The sequence below is a fragment of the Pangasianodon hypophthalmus genome, chromosome 6, assembly GCF_027358585.1.
Source record: "Pangasianodon hypophthalmus isolate fPanHyp1 chromosome 6, fPanHyp1.pri, whole genome shotgun sequence".
Taxonomy (NCBI): Eukaryota; Metazoa; Chordata; class Actinopteri; order Siluriformes; family Pangasiidae; genus Pangasianodon; species Pangasianodon hypophthalmus.
The window spans coordinates 3,429,688-3,452,467 of NC_069715.1; the positions used below are offsets into that span (position 1 = coordinate 3,429,688).

At 40.3% G+C, this 22,780-nt stretch overlaps 1 protein-coding gene across 3 annotated transcripts in view; it reads right to left on the bottom strand.

Moving 5' to 3' along the window:
• Positions 1 to 22,780, bottom strand: part of lekr1 (leucine, glutamate and lysine rich 1) — a 100,446-nt gene that overhangs the window by 69,481 nt on the left and 8,185 nt on the right. For all 3 annotated transcript variants that reach the window (XM_053234981.1, XM_053234980.1, XM_053234979.1), the window contains exon 3: positions 20,151 to 20,344. In XM_053234981.1, coding sequence (XP_053090956.1) covers positions 20,151 to 20,344 — 194 coding nt within the window. The remainder of the gene's footprint in view (positions 1 to 20,150; positions 20,345 to 22,780) is intronic.

A 22,780-nucleotide genomic window follows, 5' to 3' on the forward strand; every position in this document is an offset into this window, starting at 1 on the left:
GTGTGTTTAACTGTCTGGAGCTCAGATCAATAAAAATCGGCTGACTGTGCGGCGTTTTTGTGCAGCTTTTGTTCAACAAATCACACTTTATGTACTTACAACAATCGCACAAGAGGACAAACAAAAACAGAAGGAAGTAAAAAAAAAAAAACATGAGAGTTGCAGAAACAAATCACGTCACTCTGTAGCAGGAGAGATACAGGAGAGGAAACACACACATACACACACACACACACACACAACACACACAAATATACTGATAACATTTAGTATCTCTGTGACACGTCCAGAAAGATGTTAAAATTGTGAGACTGCTAGTGAAAATGCCTCGGATGCGCATTCTTCTTGAGCTTCTTAGTATTTGGTTTGTCCTCCTTTTGCTTTACTGTCACTCGAGCTGGCATGGCGTCCACAAGTTTGTGTAAAACCAGACAATAGATCAAATCCAGCAGTGTGTCGTCTGATCATGCGCTTCAACCGAAGAGATAAAGCTCGAGGAAAAGCTGACTGTTTGTACAAACGAGTCATCATGGTCAGTATCTTCTTGGTAAATCTGCTTCAGTCTAAACAGTGACCTAGAAATAGTGCAGAATCTACAATGAATATTCAAGATACTGAACATTTCCTTTCTTTCCTTTCAACATTCGAAAACTTTGTTTATTTCCAGTTTTAAAATAAAAATTGGAAAGATTTTGCAGTGTGGTCTCAGACTTTTGGACTCCACTGTACATATCTAAAGATTTATCTGAAGATTTTCTTCAACAATGTCATCTGATGACAGAACACACTCCCAAACTCAAAATCTGCCGCTTTCACTAATTTCAAGTCCAACATCAAGACCATCAATCCAAAAAATATTCAAAACTAACACACTGAACAAAGCAGTATCAAAACCACACCATTTCTGTTAAAAGTTTCTTCATTAAAGTGCTAAAATTGCATATATATATATATATATACAGAATGCACTGAAGGGGTCGATCCTGAGCTTGGGTTACAGGTGTAGAGTTTCCGTGCATGTTCTCATCGTGTTCCGGTTTCCTCTGGGTTCTCTGGTTTCCTCCTCCCTTCCAAAAACATTCTGCTTGGTGTCCTGTGATGGACTGGCGTCCCATCCAGGGTGTTTTCTCGCTTTGCACACAGATTTCCCTGGAATAACTGCAATCAGGCTAAAACACTTACAGAACATGAAGGAATGAATGAATTGGGGATAGAAATCAACCCTTTTCTCTGTGTATAAGACACAACACTGGGAACTAAGCAGTTGTTTAATGATGTCAGGAATACGTATACATTATGCCAACTGGAATCTAAATATAATTTCAACTAAAATGGGTTCTCTAAGTGGAAAGTTCAGAAATAATACACTAGCAAAATACACTGCCTGTTCAAAAAAAAGTCGCGCATACTAATATTTTGCTGCGCTGCATTTAGCTTTGATTACGGCACGCATTCGTCCTGGCATTGTTTCAACAACCTTATGCAACTTCACAACATTTATTTCCATCCAGAGTTGCATTAATTTTTGGCTGAGATCTTGCATTGAGGACAGGAGAGTCGGACCACTGCGTAAAGTCTTCTCCAGCACATCCCAAAGACTTTCAATGGGGTTGAGGTCAGGACTCTGTGGTGGCCAGTTCATGTGTGAAAATGATTCCTCACGCTCCCTGAACGACTCTTTCACAAGTTAAGCCTTCAAGTTAGCATTTTCATCCTGGAATATGCCTGTGCCATCAGGGAAGAAAAAGTCCATTGATGGAATAACCTGGTCATTCAGTACATTCAGGTGCTCAGCTGACTTCATTTTATTGCCACACAATGAGGCTGAGCCTCGACCTGACCAACTGATGCAACCCCAGATCATCACACTGCCTCCAGAGGCTTGTACAGTTGGCACTATGCATGACGGGTGAATCACCTCATGCATTTCCCTTCTTACCCTGACACGCCCATTGCTTTGGAATAGGGTAAATCTGATTTTATCAGACCACATGACCTTTTTCCATTGCTTCACAGTCCAGTCTTTATGCTCCCTAGCAAATTGAAGTCATTGTTTCCGATTAGTTTCACTAACAAATGGCTTTCTTGTGGCCACACAGCTGTTTAGTCCCAATCCTGTAAGTTCTCATCACATTGTGCATGTGGAAATGCTCTTACTTTCACTAATAAACATAGCCGTGAGTTCTCCTGTCGATTTTTTTAGGATGTGACATCACCAAGCGTTTTAAAGCTCTCCAGGCAGTGTATTATTGCACTCATTTCTAATAGTTTGTCTGTAAAAATAAATCTGTATAAAGAAGTGAATTTTGTTTTATAGTTAAAGGGGTCCCTACCCTATTGTACTAAAGGTCACGGTGTGTGTGTGTGTGTTATCTATATTTCAAATCCAGGATATTATTACCACAGTTCCAACTTCACCATGTCCATCAATATGCCCAAACACGGCTTTGCATATTAGCACACTGCATGGAAAATTAAAGATGATCAGAATTGAAATAGAAGTGTGAAATAAATGAAGTTTGGGAGAAAGAAGAAACCTCAGTCTTCAATCTTCATCTCCTTCCTAGCTAATGTCGTCATCCACCACCTCCTCGTCTCCTCCATGCACCTCAACACCTTTAAGCCCAGACTCTTCAGTACGACTTGAAGGTATACATCAAGAAAATGACCACACAACGAGCTGAACACAAAGAGCCGTGCACACGCACACACACACACACACACACACACACACACACACACACATACGTCACTCAAACAGCATCTGCTCTCACACAGTGCCCGCTTTAGAAATAAAGACATAAAGGCCAGAGATAATAAAAGATATGCTACGCTGATGCACCGCATTACAGATCAACGAACTGTACATATGGTATGATGGCGATCATCTGATTCAGAGGAAATGAGTCAGAGAGAAACAAAAGACAGTGTAGACAGTCTATCGGCGCACGCATCTCTCTGGACAGCAACTGATCTTATCTGTTTAATATCAGCTCAAAAGAAGCTGCTCGGAAATTTTTTTATATCTAAAAATTTATAAAAAAATATATTTAATCTAAGTCAGTATTATGTTTCAAGCAAGCAAGAAGCCACATTTTGCCACATGCTATTAACAGCACATGTCACTTTTACTCTGCCATTGTGTACCACTTTCGTTTACCTCATTTACTTTATTACATTACCGCATCGTCTCAACCACTCACGTCCAAATACGTGTTTGTTCATGTCTCATAAGCGTTTGTATTGTCAGTGTCTAAATCTGAGCCTCGTCACAAGCATTTCAAAGCCCAGTGTAGCCAGTGTAGCTGTGCAAATGACGAATAAACGACTCTCGACTCTCGACTCTTCTCTACTACGTCTTACACCACAGCGCTGCGGATTTCTCAATTCTGATTGGTCAGAAGGTGTTGAATAATTTTCTATAACAGCAGCAATGTTTCTAAATTATTAATACTACATTATCAATGTCAGTTTTATCAAGTTATCAGTTTTAAACCTGTTTTGTTTTACTACTACATACTTTATTACTATAATTTTGTCTACTAAAAGTTGTTGTTAAAACAAACCTTGAGTGGCCCGGAGGTGCCAAATCAACAACGTTAGCAAAGCAAACACAACTTAACACCACCACCACCACCACAACAACAACAACAACAACAACAACCCATAACATAACCACAACTGTGGTACTGCATTTGGAGTAAAACAATTACAGACCTATAACACAATGTGTTTTGCTATCACATATAGTTGTGCTGTATTCGATATTTTTTAATGTTGTTCGTTTTGTTGTGTTGATATTAGCTGCCAGTTTCGCTTGTTTTGTCCAGCGTGTCGTCTACATTATATTATATTGGACGTGCAGGCACTTTTTTCCTCTTTAATTTTTGGAACCACAAACAAGCCCTGGTCCACAGTTCTCGTGTGATGATCCAACTTATTAGTACCTCTCAGTCCTTTAAAGCAGTCATTTAAGGTTGAAGTGCATTAGTGAGATTTATGGCATGGTATAGCATGGTGTGTGTGACTTACAACCTGAAAGTAAGTACTGATATCACATCCACTACTTCACTTCTCCATTCTTTCTGCAGTGAAGCACGAGACTTTCATTTTAGCAGCTACTACAACATCTTGTTACAGTACAAGAAACCTGATAAAACATCATAACAGCATTTAAGCATATGTTTAACAGAGATTGTGAGGACGGCTGATCTGAGCGTGAAGAGCGGTATCGGTGAAAAATGAGCGCTGATTGCTGTGAATCGTGCACACACACACACACACACACACACACACACACACACACACACACACACACACACACAGGTATTCGTGAGTGTGGAGTGGTGAAACGAGCACTTCACTTCAGCGAGCACTGAGCACTGAGCCACTCGCTCTTCCTTTCCTCTCGCTCACCGAGGTCTGCTCGAGTCCAGATGAAATTCACGACACTTTGAATTCATTTTTAATGACCACAGTAATAAAGATACTGTTCAAACTCCATAACATCTTAAAACTCAGCACGACGAGTTCATCACTAGCTGTACATGACATCAACCAACCGACATAAACAGAGCTAACTAAAATGTTCCATGACGCCCCTGATCTGCTAAGCGCAGAGGACTCACACATGACCAGAGCTCAGCGGAGCTTTGTGTAACGCAGCCCGAGACGAGCCGTGTCATTTCTTCAGCAGCTCGTGTGGTTTTTACGTCATGGCTGTGAAGCTGGAACGGGGGTTAGAGGTGACGGAATAGTGTCACGACTCACGGCTACATTCCCCACTGCGGGAAAACCTCACACAGCACGTTTAACACTATTCACAAGCAATTTTTTTTTTATTCGCATCTAATATATATATAATCCTGACTAATCGGATGAGAGGCCAGTATTCAATCCCATTACAGCAACGACTTCCAAAAGATGAGTAAATTACAAGGTTGTGTGGGAATTAGATTGGGATTAACATGCAAATATCATGGTAGGAAAGTGAGAAGTGTGTGTGAGTGTGTGTGTGTGTGTGTGTGTGTGTGTGTGTTCGTGTGTGGCTGGTTTGCAGTGTTATTTGGTTGACTGTAGTCATTGCTATGGCATCAGTCATGGCAACCAAACATCATAAAAGCAAAACATGATGAGATAAATACAAATAAGCAGGTGACTGACACACACAGACACACAGACACACACACACATACACACACACAGACACACACACATACACGCTCATGCTCTAGTGCAGAAACACGTGCCTGCCTGCTGTGTCCTTTTAGTCAACTAGGAAAAGTTCCACACAGGCAAAGAGACGCTTCCCCTCCCTGGAGCCTCTCTGCACTTTCTTTTTTACGAGCCGAAGGGTCTCGTCTGAGATCACAGAGCGTCTGGCTGAAATATGGAAATCGTATGCATGGCAGGAGCATGCTTCTCCCACCCAGGCCTCCTGCAACACACACTTCACGCCTCCGCTGTTGCCATCACAACATCAGAAGTTGTGCGTTTGTAACAATGTGTGCGTGTCTCTGGGGGATTTTCATACTCCACGTGTGAGCCATATTAACACTCGCACACACACACACACACATACACACTTAAATAAACATGCTCAGAGCTCTGTTTCTGTCCAAACACACACACACACACACACACACACAGATCTGAGGGCTATGACTTGTCCTAGGTGGGGGAATGAATGCAGGATGTTAGGGAGTCACGTGTGGCTGGAGCTGATAAGCCTGTTCCCTCACCCATTCACGCACTATGTATGTGTAAACTATCAAACGTACTTCCCATGGGTCAGAACCGGCCCGATAAATGTTCTAATCCAACGCAACAAAACTATAAATGATGAACGAACAAAGTCAAGAGGAGCTGTTGACGTGTTTTTGGTTGCTAAACTTTTTTTTGGCCTACTTGATACTGGATTATGGGTAATGTGGCCTGTTACCTAAAATGATTTTGATACCCCTGATTTAGGGAGTGTGTGTGTGTGTGTGTGTGTGTGTGTGTGTGTGTGTGCTTTTTGTCCTCGCATGCTAATACGTTAACCTGATACTACTGTGGAAATGCTGAACGGGGGTCGGCTGACTTCACGGACATTACTGTGCCGTTACCCGGCAGCACGCATTTACACACGCACACACACACACACACACACACACACACACACACAGTTTGCAAAGCACTGCCAGCCCCTACCCACACTCCTTCTGTTTGCCTGGTTGCTAATGGTAACAAGAGGAAGGCAGGAAAATAACAGCGTTAATGAAATCTAATTACGACATGAAGCTTCCTTCAAGCCCCAAATGTGCTCTTTTTTGTAGCATTCAAAAGTCTGTCTCTCCTTCTCTCTCTCTCTCTCTCACACACACACACACACACGCACTTGTGCATATTGCTGTCATCATTGCATCAACTGTGCCCCCAATTACAGCTGTCAAGTCAGAGCAAGAGTCATTAAGCGTATGACATACGACGGCATGCAAAATTACACAACTTCGCAAGACAGAAAAACAAAACACAATTAGGATTAGAGAGAGAGAGAGAGAGGTAGAGAGCGTGCCAGGGATTGTGCCGCAGGTGCACATCTCAATATGCGCACACGTGTGTGTGTGTGTGTGTGTGTGTGTGCCCACTCGGGTCAGCATGGATTCTCACATCATTAAGATTAAGTCATTAATATTCAACAGGAGGAAAGCTTACAGACGGCGAAAGTTTTAATGTTGAAGGATATGGGTCAATAAGAGAAGGTGTGTTTTGTTCCATAGAAAACAGAAACACACACACACACACACACACACACACACGCACAAACACACACACACAGAGTACAGTGTAAACCGTAAATCATGAGAAAAGCCTAGTTACAATAGGGATCACTTCCAAGTCCTCTTCCAAGTTACCAAAAGCAAACACAAAACAAATATTATCTGAGATTATAGGATTAATTGATAGAATAATAGATGATATAAAATGAGACAAAATTTCTACACAGTTAATAACTATCTCGCCATTGAATCCTCATGACAAACATGTACAGTATTGGGCAAAAGTCTTAGACACATGCGAAGAAATGCTGTAGAGAAAAGATGCCTTAAAAAAGAATGAAACTAAATATTTCTATATTTTAAAAAAATACTATAAAGAGCAGTAAACAGTATGAAATGAAACAAAGTCGATATTTGGTGTGACGACTCTTTTTGCAGCGAAACCCAGCAGCCTTCATTATGTTTTTTTATCTGAAAAGTGTCTCTTATGGAATCTGCTGCTTTCTTTACTGATATACAAACATTTTTCTGTAACATTTCAGTTTGTTCTGGTCATAAAATAAAAACCTATAACAAAGTTTAAAAAAAAAAAAAAACCAGGGTGCCTAAGACCTTTGCACAGTACTGTACCTATACTCAGAATTGTACTATTCTAGACTATCGTGAGAATACATATAGTTAGCTCTAGAATTATTGGCACCCTTCAAAAAATGGGCACAATAATGAAAAAATTGCACACATTGGGCCTCATGGATTAAGCTAATTTATAAAGCATAAATGGTTTGTATGAGCGTTTACGCAAGAAATGTGGTATTTATGACAATCCTGTAAATTCGTTAATTTACGCATGAGAGAACTAACTAATTTAACCTTGACTTGATCGACTTAGCCATATAATCTGCATGGATTACTGCAGTGGAAACCAGTCATTTTATATTACTGGCATTAATTAAAGAACATAAAAAATAAAGAAACACAAACCCACGTATTAAGACAAATAAAACTGATCATTATATTATGACTAAAGAAATAGCGCCATATAAACGGAGGGTGGGCCGGTCTGTCTGCGTCTAGCCGCGAGCTGTAAACAAACGCCTCAGCTGATGGAAGATTTAGCGCTCGCCGTGCTTATGAGGGAAAGGATGTTTAAAGACCGGTATGATCTTTTTTGGAGGATGAAAGCTGGCTTATAATCTGGTTCCATTTGTCATGGCGTCTTTTTAAATTACGGCTAGCCTTACGTAACCATTGGGAAGACCGAAAAGCTTTCGAGACAGAGACAGATGGTTGTTGACCTGCGCAGGTCATATGCTAAAACATATAAATTAGGGATGTACAGTGATTAAATAAGAATATGAATTTTCAGTTTGAACAGATAATATGTTCTAAACTAATACAGACACGGGGACGTGGGAATGCAGTTTCCATTGGGGGGTTCAGCATCACACACCTGAATGATAGACAAATCATTTTTCTTTAAAAGGTGCAAATAGTCTGTTTTTTATTTACGACTAGTACAAATAACCTGGAAGATACAGTATGTAGAACATGACCAAACATATTGGTTTAATCCATGAGCTCTACACAAGTGTACTAAGTGGCTAAGAAATCCCGCTTGGAAAACTGACTTCCGGTCCGGAATGCTTGCGTGTGATTGGATGCGCCTCCTGTCAGTCATTTTATAGACAGCCACCATTGGGGACAGAGCTTTGTGAAGCGGGTGTGAGCTCAAGGAGTTAAAAAAAAAATCCCTCAAACAACAAACCGACGTATGTAACTGTTAGTGACGTGATCTTTCAATGGCTTTTAAAAAAAATGACTAATCTTACCTGATGCGCCTTTAACAGAGAACGTGTGTTGATTACAATAATTATAACCTAGCACTATTGAAATCTCAAATCAGGCGCTGATTAATTTTCTATAGTACACAGATCCTATCTCTCACCAACTTCTCTGTTTTTTCTTCTCTCTCTCTAGAAGTTAATAAGAAAAGAAAAAAATGCAGCTTGTCATGTTACAGAGAAAGTGGAAAGCACAAACTCCTCTGTCCTGAAGACTCGAAACATTAAATGCAACTCTGAACAGTTAAAAAGTACAATGTGTCTTTCATTAATAAATGAACAGCGATACTTCCTGTGTCCTTGTACAGATACAAATAGGAGCGCCAATATTATTATTATTTTTTTTTTTAAAGAAAACTTGCTAGAAAGTTTCACAGGGTGTCTGGTTGAGACGAGAGACAGGCGTGCATAGGGACCCGAGATCCCGCAAAAAAAAGTCACGTGAGCCACATGTTTTTAATGCAGGCATGATCGAATGATCAGTTGAAGCTTGAGAGACGAAGACCAATTTAATTAACATGAACGTGCAGCAGTCCATCGCAAGTGGTCAGGGTCACAGTGGTTTAAATTAGACTACTAGTTTGCTCATATTTTGGGAAAATGTCATTGGCGGGTACAAATAATTACGCAAACGGGATTAAAATCCTGTGTAGTTGAGGCTGATTATAAAGCGAAGTGATGTAGCTGAGGTTGAGGAACTGTAAGAGCCAGAATTCACGCACCACGCTGACAGCTGACATTTCTACCTCTGTTTTTTTGTGTATACAATGTTTCCATAGGCATTGTAGTAGGGTTCATATTTCCACAATTTTTTTAAATGGTCACGCCTACTTTGGGTTTTAAATCCAAATTCAGATAGAGATACAAGTTTAATAATTACGCTATATGGCCAAAACTATGTGCACCCCCAACCATCACACCCATATGTGCTTCTTCCCCAAACTGTTGCCGCAATGTGTTGTATGCTGTGGCATTACACTTTCCTTTCACTGGAACTAAGAGGCTCAAACCTGTTCCAGCATGACAATGCCCCTGTGCACAAAGCGAGCTCCATGAAGACATGATGTGTGAAGGTTGGAGTGGAAGAACTCGAGTGTCCTGCACAGAGCCCTGACCTCAACCCCACTGAACTTATTATAACAGCAAAGAGGGGACCAACTCTGTGTTAATGCTCATGGTTTTGTAATGGACACGTATGGGTGTGATAGTCAGGTGTCCACATACTTTTGGCCATAAAGTGTAGCTTTCATACCTCACATCCTTTACAACAAGCTGTCACCAAGCCTCATTGGAATTACAAAAGGAAAAGCCACTGTAAAATGTGGTGGTGCATCGCTGATGTTTTGTGGCCTGAACTGAAAAGCAACAGTCTACACACGTGTACCTAAGCCTGAGCTTGAAATATTGTACACGTAAAAATGTCTATAAGTGTCTCCAACCTTTTAAGATTTAACAGGAAGAAACTCAAGTGCGGATGTTCTCTCCAAAAGAGGCCTCACACCAAGCGGCAAACATTGTCCAATACTTATGAAAACAGATATTTCGTTATTCCTTTGAAGGGATTCAATCCTCATGGAGTCTCTTAAAAGGCAGGTCTTTATGAGTTATGTGTTATCATAATTAAGAAGACTTATATTAGCGAAAATTTTACGTACTTTTACTGCTGAAAAAAAAAACACATCTGGACTTGCCTCGCTGTATTGCTCCAGAAGGTTCCGGTAGCATGGCTTCTGCCACATCTGTTTCATCTATCTCAATTCGTTTGGGTAAAACCACGACTCTGGCACTGATACACACACAGGTCCCTGGCTAATTAGAGCTGTCAGAGATGATTTAGCTAAATCAGAAGCCCATGGAGGATGCTGCTAGTGTGCAAACACACACACACACACACACACACACCAGCATATCAATGATGAGGTGTGCGTTATGTTGATATATTTCGGTGAAGATTGAATTCAGTTGCTCTGATGCGTGTTGTGTGTTTGTGTGCAGGAGACAAAAACCATGACTGTCTCTCTACTTCCTCTCATGGGGAATATTAACGTGTGTGTGTGTGTGTGTGTGCGTGTGTTTGGGTGTGTGTGAGAGAGAGAGAAAGAGAGAGAGCGAGAGAGTGCAAACGGATGTTCGTGTAAATCATGTGGAGAACAACAGAGCACCCACGTTCTGCCCACTTCCACTTCCTTTAAAAACCACAAATGGAGTGTGTGAGTGTGTGTGTGAGAGAGACATCGTGGGTGTGTAGATATATAAATGTGTGTGTTTATCAGTGAGTCAAACAACATCTATGTTCTATCCAGTCACTGACACACATTCACTCACGCACTCTCGCATGGTCTCGTGGTCGCCGTTATGAGTGGCTTATCAGACATGCAATCACGCGCGCACACACACACACACACACACACACACCATGAGTAGGTTCTGATTGCGTGCATGGCACAGTCACACTGCAAGTTTCCCACGTCTTATAGATGGCCGATACAGAAGTGAGAAACCGCCGCAGCAACTACACTGAGAGACATCCAGCTGCTGCACCTACATCATGACCACAGACACATACACACACACACGGGGACGCAAACACACACGGGGATGCAAACCCCCACGCATAAACACACGCGAACGGCTGCACAAACATGCACATTCATGCAAACATGCATTTCTTGCACCACTACCAAAATAAACACACTGAACCCTGAACATACAGTCCAAAAGTATTGGCACGCTTCATAAGAACAGGTGAAAATGACTGCACTAGTGGAATAAATACTTCACACAATCAGTTACATTTTCAACTCAAACACTGGATAGCGTACTTACCTACACATTTTAAAATCATAAATCATTTTAAAATCACTCATAACATGTTTTTAACCTCTCAAGGTCCTTCAGCTTCTTCTTTATTCCCGTAACAACAGATCTTTCCGATTATCTTCACTTTAGCTATGGAAAATATCTTGATGATGTTGAATGTTAGGAGAGTTTATGAAGGTCGGATGATTTTCTCTCAGGCATTATTAAAGACTACTTAAAATACTTGCAAGCAAATTGTCACCTTTGGGTGAAAAATGCTTTCGGTTTCCAGGAACGTCATTGCCGCCTTTTAAGAAAAATCTAAAATGGAACAATGTGAACATTTGTGAAGATTTTAGGAGGTTTTAGCCCCAAACCTGCTGGGCGATTAAGATTTGGTTGCAGATAAAACCTACGAATATAAAGAATCATGAAATGTTCTGCACAAAGGAGGAAGATCCAAAATCCTCTGTGTGCGCTTTACAGACATCACAGAAGAGGATCAGTTAACCAAATATTGACTGTAGGGTTGCCAATAATTTTGTGCAAAATAATAATAATAATAATAATTGTAGTTGAGACAGTAGAACTATAAGGATCTGTATTTTGCAAATTTAGGATATTGAGGTTAGTTGTAACGATGCAAAACTCGTCGCATATGCGCTTTGTCTACATGGAGAACTCCATTAAGGTTCTACGTAGCGCCCTCTCAGGAAGCTAAGAACCTGTAACTAATCAGTGTAGACCCTTCTGCAAAGAGCGTGATCTAATTACAATTAAAATATATAGCCAATTACATGTTATTCATTTTTGCACATTTTCACAAAGGGTGCCAATATTTATGGAGTTGATCATACAATACAGCACGATATATTAGCGCTTTTTTTTTTTTTTTTGAGAAGTTCCAAGTGCTGTTGCACAAATAAAAATGATAAAAAAAATTGTAGCAGTGAGATAAAACGTTTATTATATTGACATATTAATGAATAAAGGATCGATTCTGTAACTCGGTTTGTGACTCGGTTTGGTTTTATCTGCAAGCGAAAAACCCACAAAGAGACTAGATGTTTTGAAATTGTCTGAAAACCGCAGATAAATGATCAATGCTCTTCTTTTTCTTCCTTTCATGTACAAACTGCTGCGAGATCATTTCTCAGGAGCCTGCTGGCACCACGAGCAAAACATCGAGTTTCACTATGAGTACGAGTTTTTTGTTTTTTGTTTTTAAATCTGATTTGTGAGGCTGAGAGGATTCTTGAGCTTGACGTGACTCACCGTCACACGCTTCTCCGTCTGCTCTGCGCTTCATTTTTGTCATTATGAGCACTGATAGAAACATTTGCTGCTCAATTTCACATTTAGCTTCTTGGCGTTTCACATGTCTGCACTTAAAGAGGTGCTCGGCCAGATGGGAACTGCGCGTGAAATGTGTGAAAATCACACAAAGCAGGAGGATGAGAGAACACATTTGGATGGATGGATGGAAGGAAATGAAAAGTATAGGAGGATGCCAGACAGTAATAGTAACAAAACTTGTCATTTAATTATGTAAAGCATGATGTAGCATCAGCTAATTTTGGAGATCATGAGATTGAGTCCCGACGACGCCACACTCATCCCTGACCAGGAGTCTAAGAGAGCAAAATCAGCCATGTTCTCTGGGTGGGAGGGGCATACTCTGTCTCCCCTGTCAATCACAGTGATACTAGCCAATCATGGGAGTCTGTGAGCTTGTGTACGTGAAAGGTAGTGTTTAGGTCAAGCTACTGGTGCAAAACCAAACCACTAATAACACGGAAGAAAAAAAAAATAGTGCACCTCCGACTAATATCTGTATTTGTAGCTGTTTGGAAGACAGTAATACTCCTAAATTTCAGCTTGGTGTTCAGTAAAGTCTTTCTTCCTCTGTCTGTCTGTCTGTCTATCTATCTGTCTAACACACAGGAATGTACCCAGGCGCTGCACAGATGCTCACTATTTATATCTCTCTTTCTTTAGCATGTCAGAGAAAAAAAAAAAAAACACTGCAGACCCAAATGCGTGACCCGGCCTCTGCACGACCTCGCCTTGTTTCTCTCTGTCTATCCGTCTCTCTCACTCTTTCACCTTCCTATTCTGTCTCAATTTGTGATTCGAGATGTGCCAAAGGGTTCACGGTCAAGTCACCCGTGTCTCTGAGCCATGCAGCCATACAACCATGCCTTGTTTTTTTTTAAACCTGTTTGTCGTGTATATAATCAGTCATAGGTGTATAATTCATACCATCATCATCATCATCACCACCATCATCACCATCATCCTCCTCCTGAAATGAGGGCATAATACACACTCTTCTCTTGGAGAAGTACAGCAGTCATACAGGAGCTTATGCACTCCTCTGACTGTCGTGTTGTTGCTTTTTAGAGCTCAGACATGATATTACGTGAATAGCAGAGGTGTGCTATCAGCTTCACAATTATACATCAAACACACACACACACACACACACACACACACACACACGTCTGTCTGGCTTGTTCTGGATTCCTCTCTTATGGATGGTGTTGGCGTTGAGAGGTTATATCAGACACCTGATTGCTGGGGAGGAATAATTACACTTTAGCGTCACACACCGCAACAGACGCAGGTACGTGCACCTCTCTCACACGCTGACTCACACACTAATTGTTTCACACTGAGGGGGAGGAGGCTACCTCGGCTACACACTCATCATCTCAAAGCTGTCTGGTTGCACCTGATTACAAAGAAAGTTCCCACACCTATGCAGACAGACATACCTGTGCATACACTGCCAAAAAACACACTCATATTCACACACACACACTCTGTCTCTATCTCTCTCTCGCTCTGTCACACACACACACACACACACAGCTGCTTTTTCAGACTGTGTACTGAAAGCTGACGTGAGGTTAACGACCTTCGGGTCAGTGAGGTTAATGAGTGTGTGTGTGTGTATGTGTGTGTGTGTGTGTGTGCGTGCGTATGTGCTGCGCAGGCTGGATGAAGCAACTCTCAGGCAATAATCTTGATACTGCTAATTAAACTACACGGTTGCGTCAGTGTAGGAGCTCTCGGTGCCGCTCACACACTTACAATACTTTGACGTATGCAGTGTTTAGTGTGTTTGAACGGAACCCTGGTGTGTTCTCCACCTCAGTGTGGTTCTTTAAGCAGGTGAGAACATGACAATCACACGTGAGACCGAGAGCATCTGAGCGAGGTGGTCTTGCTCTACTGCGAAAACGATTCGACTCTGAATCGACTCATCCGCAGGAAGTGAATCAAAAATGCCATGTGTTTTGGATTGCAGCATTTTTTTTTCTTTTAGATGTGAGCTAAACGTAGCCCTTTAGAAATGCCGTGCGTTCTGGAGATTTGCGTCGCTGAATAAAAACACAAAAATGAACATTGGATGCAGTACACAGTTATTTATATAATTATCTAATCATTTATTTAGCGCTGGCTCCATGCTCTTCATGCTTGGATGATTTTTGTGATATTTCAGTGAATAAAAGAGTTTTACAAGTACGTTTTCAGCCCTACATGCCCCTCAGCCAATTTTTTATTTTTTTTTGCTTTTTGGTTTATTATATAATATCAAATGAACCAAAAGTATCAGTTTGACTGATTCTGACTCAAATGGAATAGGTGTTAAAAAATCTTTTGGTTTGGTGTGTAGAGCTGAAAGTGTTCTCACTAAACTCTTTCATTCATTGGTCAGGAACACGGCGACGGAAAAAGGTGAATAAACCTTTTCCACATGCGTGCAGAAATCACCTGAGCGTGAAGAACACGGAGCTGGTGCTGAACAAATGATTCAATAACTGTATAAATAACTATCATAAAACATTTTGTGTATGGCATCTAGTATTTATTTTCTCCTTTTGTTCATTGGTCCAAATCACCAAAACACACAAATGCAGATTGTTAGCTAGCAATGGATGAGGCACAGCTGGCATTAGAGATGGCTACAGCAGTAAAAACACTAAAGTAACATGACAAAAGGAAAAGTTTTAGGGTTGAGGCCTAAATTTTTTTCACACATACCCAATATCTGTTTATATTAATTCTTCAAGGGGCATTCTTCTTCTTTTTTTTTTTTTAACCCAGACACATAACATATGGTAGATATTAACAGATGTTATTCAGGGACAAGGACTGATAAATATTTGTTTCAGATTTTCTAGTCATTTATAACACTTATATTTCATCATGCCTTCAGGTCAAATTGACCTCCGAATCTTAAAAAAAAAAATGTTTATGACCAAAAAGTTTCATGTTGGAATAAAATGCGGTTGGACTCAAAGTCTGAAGTAGGTCACTCTGACCTGAGTGGAGTATAAAGGTTTAAAACCACACACTCGCTCAGTCAGCACCAGCTCCCTGCTCACACACTCAACACTACGTTCATTTGTTAATTGTGGAAGAATCAGTTACGAGCCGTTCACGCCTGTGTACTGCTGCGTTCACGTGGATATTCTGGCCATGCATCAGAAGATGCCTTGATATGGATTGTCGGTCTGTTGGAGGTGTGTGAAGCGAAGCTCGAAGAACGTGAGAACATGACTTACTGTTCTTCTTCACAGAGGTTTTCCTGTATACTCAATACGAGAACTGAAAACCGAACACTCTGGTTATGGTTTGCACAGAAATATCCAAAAATATGACAGTTTATGCTTATTCTAGTCTCAGTTTGCTGGGGTGCAGAGGAAAAAAACGGTTCAGAATCTATCACTGTATATGAGCTGTAGAAGCTTGTGAGATGGAAACATTTATTTTTCAAGCAGATTTCTGTGACAAATAGCTAATAATAAATTCTGCTAACCAATAACACCCTATAAGCATTTTCTTGCATTTCAGGATAGCTACATAATTTGTGTCCTTAAAGTACAAGTGTGTGACATATTTTGAACTTTCAGATTTTTACTATTGTGAGCTGCGATTAGTTTCTCCTCCATCTTGCTCAACAAAGAAAATGACCAAATCCCCACCTCAGTCGGTTTCCTATTGGCTGATGCATGGATACATCAGAATCCATCTGTCAAAGGTTAAACTCTAGTGAACTTCCTGTTGCCTGTATAAATTAGTGCTTAGAGCTAAATAGTAATAGAAGTTAATCGTTCACACTGCATGTCTAAATCATCACATCAGCCATGTTATTGCTCTAATCCAGTGCAAATCTAAAGACACCAGATATGTTTTGACTGAGCAGCGATGCTTGAAAGAAAGTGGAAATGATGTAAATTTCATCTCTGACTGAACTTCCTGAATGCAGTTTCACTCTGTCAGCAGAGTTTCGCTTTTAGATGCAGTTTCTGACTGAATCCTGGAGCGTCTCCAGTCACATAACACTGCACAGTCACGTTACTGTGATAAGGGCTTGCTCTTACAGTAACTCCCTTGCTGACCTTCCCGCTGCCTGAGAGAGTAATCAGTACTGGGACCAGTGTTGTCAAATTGTTCCAGGAGAAACTCCTCAACGCTTGCTCAAAAAGTTGCTGGAAGTTGCCAAAAAGGTCATAGGCTAATTTGCATATTTTTTAAATTGGCATGATCATTTGCATATCAACACGTGTTACATGAAGAAGGAAGATTTTCTTTGAAGACTGGTCACTGGAAATGCTATTTTTTGGAATAAAGTTGCAAAAGAGGACTAAAAAGTCATCAAATTCAGTGACGTCACCAAGTTGGAAACACTGGCTGGAACTGAGAGTGTAAAGGAGTGTATAGAGTATACAGAGTGTACAGGAGTGTACAGAATGTAGAAGAGTGTAAAGAGTATACAGTGTGTAAAGGAGTGTATAGAGTATACAGAGTGTACAGAATGTATAGAATGTAGAAGAGTGTATAGAGTATACAGTGTAGAAGAGTGTATAGAGTATACAGAGTGTACAGAATGTATAGAATGTAGAAGAGTGTATAGAGTATACAGTGTAGAAGAGTGTATAGAGTATACAGAGTGTACAGAATGTATAGAATGTAGAAGAGTGTATAGAGTATACACAGTGTAGAGGAGTGTATAGAGTAAAGGAGTGTATAGAGCATATAGAATGTAGAAGAGTATATAGAGTATACCGAGTGTATAGAGTATACAGTGTAGAAGAGTGTATAGAGTGTATAGAGTACACAGAGTATAGAATGTAGAAGAGTGTATAGAGTACACAGAGTGTAGAGGAGTTTATAGAGTATGCAGAGTGTATAGTGTATACAGTGTATAGGACTGTATAGAGTATACCGAGTGTATAGAGTATATAGAATGTAGAAGAGTGTATACAGGTAGAGCATACAGTGTAGAAGAGTGTATAGAGTATACTGAGTGTACAGAGTGTATAGAATGTAGAAGAGTGTATAGAGTGTATAGAGTGTATAGAATGTAGAAGAGTGTATAGAGAGTATAGAATGTATAGAGTATACGGAGTGTATAGAATGTAGAAGAGTGTATAGAGTGTATAGAGTATACCGAGTGTATAGAGTGTATAGAGTGTATAGAGTATACGGAGTGTATAGAATGTAGAAGAGTGTATAGAGTGTATAGAGTGTATAGAGTGTACAGTGTAGAAGAGTGTATAGTGTATAGAATGTAGAAGAGTGTATAGAGTGTACAGTGTAGAAGAGTGTATAGAGTGTATAGAGTGTATAGAATGTAGAAGAGTGTATAGAGTATACCGATTGTATAGAGTGTATAGAGTGTACAGTGTAGAAGAGTGTATAGTGTATAGAATGTAGAAGAGTGTATAGAGTGTATAGAATGTAGAAGAGTGTATAGAGTGTATAGAGTGTACAGTGTAGAAGAGTGTATAGAGTGTATAGAGTATACCGAGTGTATAGAGTGTATAGAGTGTATAGAATGTAGAAGAGTGTATAGAGTGTATAGAGTATACCGAGTGTATAGAGTGTATAGAGTGTACAGTGTAGAAGAGTGTATAGAGTGTATAGAATGTAGAAGAGTGTATAGAGTGTATAGAGTGTATAGAGTATACCGAGTGTATAGAGTGTATAGAGTGTATAGAGTACACCGAGTGTATAGAGTGTATAGAGTGTACAGTGTAGAAGAGTGTATAGAGTGTATAGAATGTAGAAGAGTGTATAGAGTGTATAGAGTACACCGAGTGTATAGAGTGTATAGAGTATATAGAGTACACCGAGTGTATAGAGTGTATAGAGTACACCGAGTGTATAGAGTGTATAGAGTGTATAGAGTACACCGAGTGTATAGAGTGTATAGAGTGTATAGAGTACACCGAGTGTATAGAGTGTATAGAGTATATAGAGTACACCGAGTGTATAGAGTGTATAGAGTGTACAGTGTAGAAGAGTGTATAGAGTGTATAGAATGTAGAAGAGTGTATAGAGTGTATAGAGTGTATAGAGTATACCGAGTGTATAGAGTGTATAGAGTATATAGAGTATACCGAGTGTATAGAGTGTATAGAGTACACCGAGTGTATAGAGTGTATAGAGTACACCGAGTGTATAGAGTATATAGAGTATACCGAGTGTATAGAGTGTATAGAGTACACCGAGTGTATAGAGTGTATAGAGTGTATAGAGTACACCGAGTGTATAGAGTGTATAGAGTGTATAGAGTATACCGAGTGTATAGAGTGTATAGAGTGTATAGAGTACACCGAGTGTATAGAGTACACCGAGTGTATCGAGTGTATCGAGTGTATAGAGTGTATCGAGTGTATAGAGTGTATAGAGTGTATCGAGTGTATAGAGTGTATCGAGTGTATAGAGTGTATAGAGTACACCGAGTGTATAGAGTGTATCGAGTGTATCGAGTGTATAGAGTGTATAGAGTGTATCGAGTGTATAGAGTGTATCGAGTGTATAGAGTGTATAGAGTACACCGAGTGTATAGAGTGTATAGAGTGTATCGAGTGTATAGAGTGTATCGAGTGTATAGAGTACACCGAGTGTATAGAGTGTATAGAGTGTATCGAGTGTATAGAGTGTATAGAGTGTATCGAGTGTATAGAGTGCATAGAGTGTATAGAGTGTATAGAGTGTATAGAGTGTATAGAGTACACCGAGTGTATAGAGTGTATAGAGTACACCGAGTGTATCGAGTGTATAGAGTGTATAGAGTGTATCGAGTGTATAGAGTGTATAGAGTGTATCGAGTGTATAGAGTGTATCGAGTGTATAGAGTGTATAGAGTACACCGAGTGTATAGAGTGTATAGAGTGTATCGAGTGTATAGAGTGTATAGAGTGTATCGAGTGTATAGAGTGTATCGAGTGTATAGAGTGTATAGAGTGTATAGAGTACACCGAGTGTATAGAGTGTATAGAGTGTATCGAGTGTATAGAGTGTATCGAGTGTATAGAGTACACCGAGTGTATAGAGTGTATAGAGTGTATCGAGTGTATAGAGTGTATAGAGTGTATCGAGTGTATAGAGTGCATAGAGTGTATAGAGTGTATAGAGTGTATCGAGTGTATAGAGTGTATCGAGTGTATAGAGTGTATAGAGTGTATAGAGTACACCGAGTGTATAGAGTGTATAGAGTGTATCGAGTGTATAGAGTGTATCGAGTGTATAGAGTACACCGAGTGTATAGAGTGTATAGAGTGTATCGAGTGTATAGAGTGTATAGAGTGTATCGAGTGTATAGAGTGCATAGAGTGTATAGAGTGTATAGAGTGTATAGAGTGTATCGAGTGTATAGAGTGTATCGAGTGTATAGAGTGTATCGAGTGTATAGAGTACACCGAGTGTATAGAGTGCATAGAGTTCACACCTGTCCTTGTAAAGCTGATTGGCTGCTCTGAGCTCCTCCAGCTGAACCTGTGAGTGCTGCAGCTGCTCTCTGCTCCCTCGCTCTCTCTCCAGCTCTCTCTCCACCTCCCTGAGGCGCTCCTGCAGCCGCTGGAACTCGTGCAGGATCAGGTAGCTGACGCCACAGTAACGACAGGTCGTCTCCTCCTGCTCCATCTCAACACACACACACACACACACCCACACACACACACACACACACACACACACACACACACTGCTTTTTGCTCTAATCACACATATCTATTATAACTCTTTTAAAGATCCATTAAAGCACACTGGCGAGGGAAGAGGGTGAAAAATGAACACACTGTAAGCTACGGTTTAGTGTCTTAGATCAAACGGATCACGAGAACTTCACGATGACTCAGTTTAATGCACCATAGTAACGAAAGTGGTGGAGTGATAATGGCCTCTTCAGCATGACAGAAGTCTGGCACACACAGGTGCTGTGATTCAACACCAGAGGCGTCAGTGGTGGTGATTACCACTAACATCTGCCACACCTAGTGCGCCTTGAAATCAGTAGTCTGGCAATTTTCTCCTCACATCAGCCAAGACATGCTTGATGACGTTTGATTCTTTATAAGCAATGACGCCAGCATGGCTTATAGAAGCTAATCGGTGCCAGTTTAGCATCGTTCACACTGCATGTCTAAATCATCACATCAGCCATGTTATCGCTGTAGTCCAGTGCAAATCTAAAAACACCAGACATGTTTTGACTGAGCAGCGATGCTTAGAAAAAAGTGGAAATGAAGTAAACTTCATCTCTGACTGAACTTCCTGAATGCAGTTTCACCCTGTTAGCAGAGTTTCGCTTGTAGACGCAGTTTCTGACTGAATCCTGGAGCGTCTCCAGTCACATAACACTGCACAGTCACGTTACTGTGAACTCCCACTCCGCTTTATCGGTTATGGAGAAATATGCGAAAGATAACGCAATGGCAGATGATAAGGATGAATTTCTCAAATGATTTCTCAGAGGATGTTTTGATTCTCAACCCTGACTCACTAATTGGCATCAGCAGTAAACAGCATTAAATGCCTGCAGACTAAAGCTTTATTTGGACAGGATTAGTTTTACATGGGGAGGATAATATAATGGTTTATCGGTGTACCTCTGGGATTTTAATCCATGAAGTCAGGCATGCTCACCTTCTTTTACCTCCTTAGAGATATATATATATATTTCATTATATCTTCTGAGAAAAGAGGTTTCTGAGCTTTTTCTTCAGTATGGAGATACTACAGGAAGTGCACTTTTCTAACGTCTCCCACTGAAACCAAGCTGAAACCAAGTACTGGTCAAGTTTAAACCACAGAAAAAAGATAAGCCCTATTCAGACAGGATTAAATTTACACGGGGACTGGTCCAAAAACCAGAACTGTGACCAATTCTGTGTTGGTCTGATCGATTTCTCCGTTAAAAAACCAAAGACAAAAGTCACTTTGTGAATTGTGAAATCAGAAGAACGTAATCTCAAAGGCTTATCCAGTGAGAATTCTTCTGGAAAGCACTTGCGTGGATAAAGCCATGTCTGACACACACACACAGTTACATACACAACAACACACACTCATACAAAATGTCCAGTGGCATCTGAGCATGGTACACATTACATTACAATACATCACTCATATGAGAAGGCTTCAGTCTTGTAATGAGTCCTTCTGTTTTTATCACTTCAATCAGATGCGACTCATTTTCAGAAATCAGGTAAGTTGATCACTTTTGTAACTCTCAACCACTGTGTGTTTCATAACTTAATATTGTTGGCCGGTGTCTGAGTGGTAAGCTGGAGAGCCTGGAGAATTCCCAGTGGACTGGTCATATTTCAGGCTGATTACCTTGGGCTAAGTGCATTACGTTTATGAAAGCGGCCCTCACATATAAACACACACACACGCAATCACTAACTATAAATGTCATAACCGAGTGACTATTTGTAGCCATTTATGGGAGTAAATCAGCAGCCCCACCTCGTGAAGTGGTTCTGTGACAGCAACAATAACCACAAAGAACAAAGGAAGGAGGCGCAGAAAGAGCAAGAATTAAATAAACAGAATGCTAGCATTGAAAACGCTGCATACATCAGGTGTCTGGAACATAGCTAGGATTAGATTGAACATTAAACTGCCAGGATTATGTCATATTTCACAAAGCATCTGATATTGTACACTTTTCTGGCCATAAGCTTCAGAATCCTTAGAGCTAAAGCTCCTGTGCTTCAGTTTTTTCTTTCACTAACTACGCAAACTCAGTTAAAATTAGCTGTCAGGATAAATTTTTTTGTTATTCAGCTCATTTTAAAGTAATTTATCACTATTATTGAGGTATGTATTGATACCGATACAAGATACACCAATATCTTGCTCATTTACTCGTTAAAAAAAAAAAAAAGCTCCGATGCCAACACCTGATTGTAGGTAATACTATAGGACGCAAGTATAATGCTAGTACATACAGTATAACTCATTTAAATTAAAGAAGTGCTACTTTGTTTTCTGTCGATGCTGTGAGCAGTCACGTTGAATTGACGTCACTTGCTGAACTCAGGGTTGAGTTTCTGAACAGAAAGTCCGAGTTTT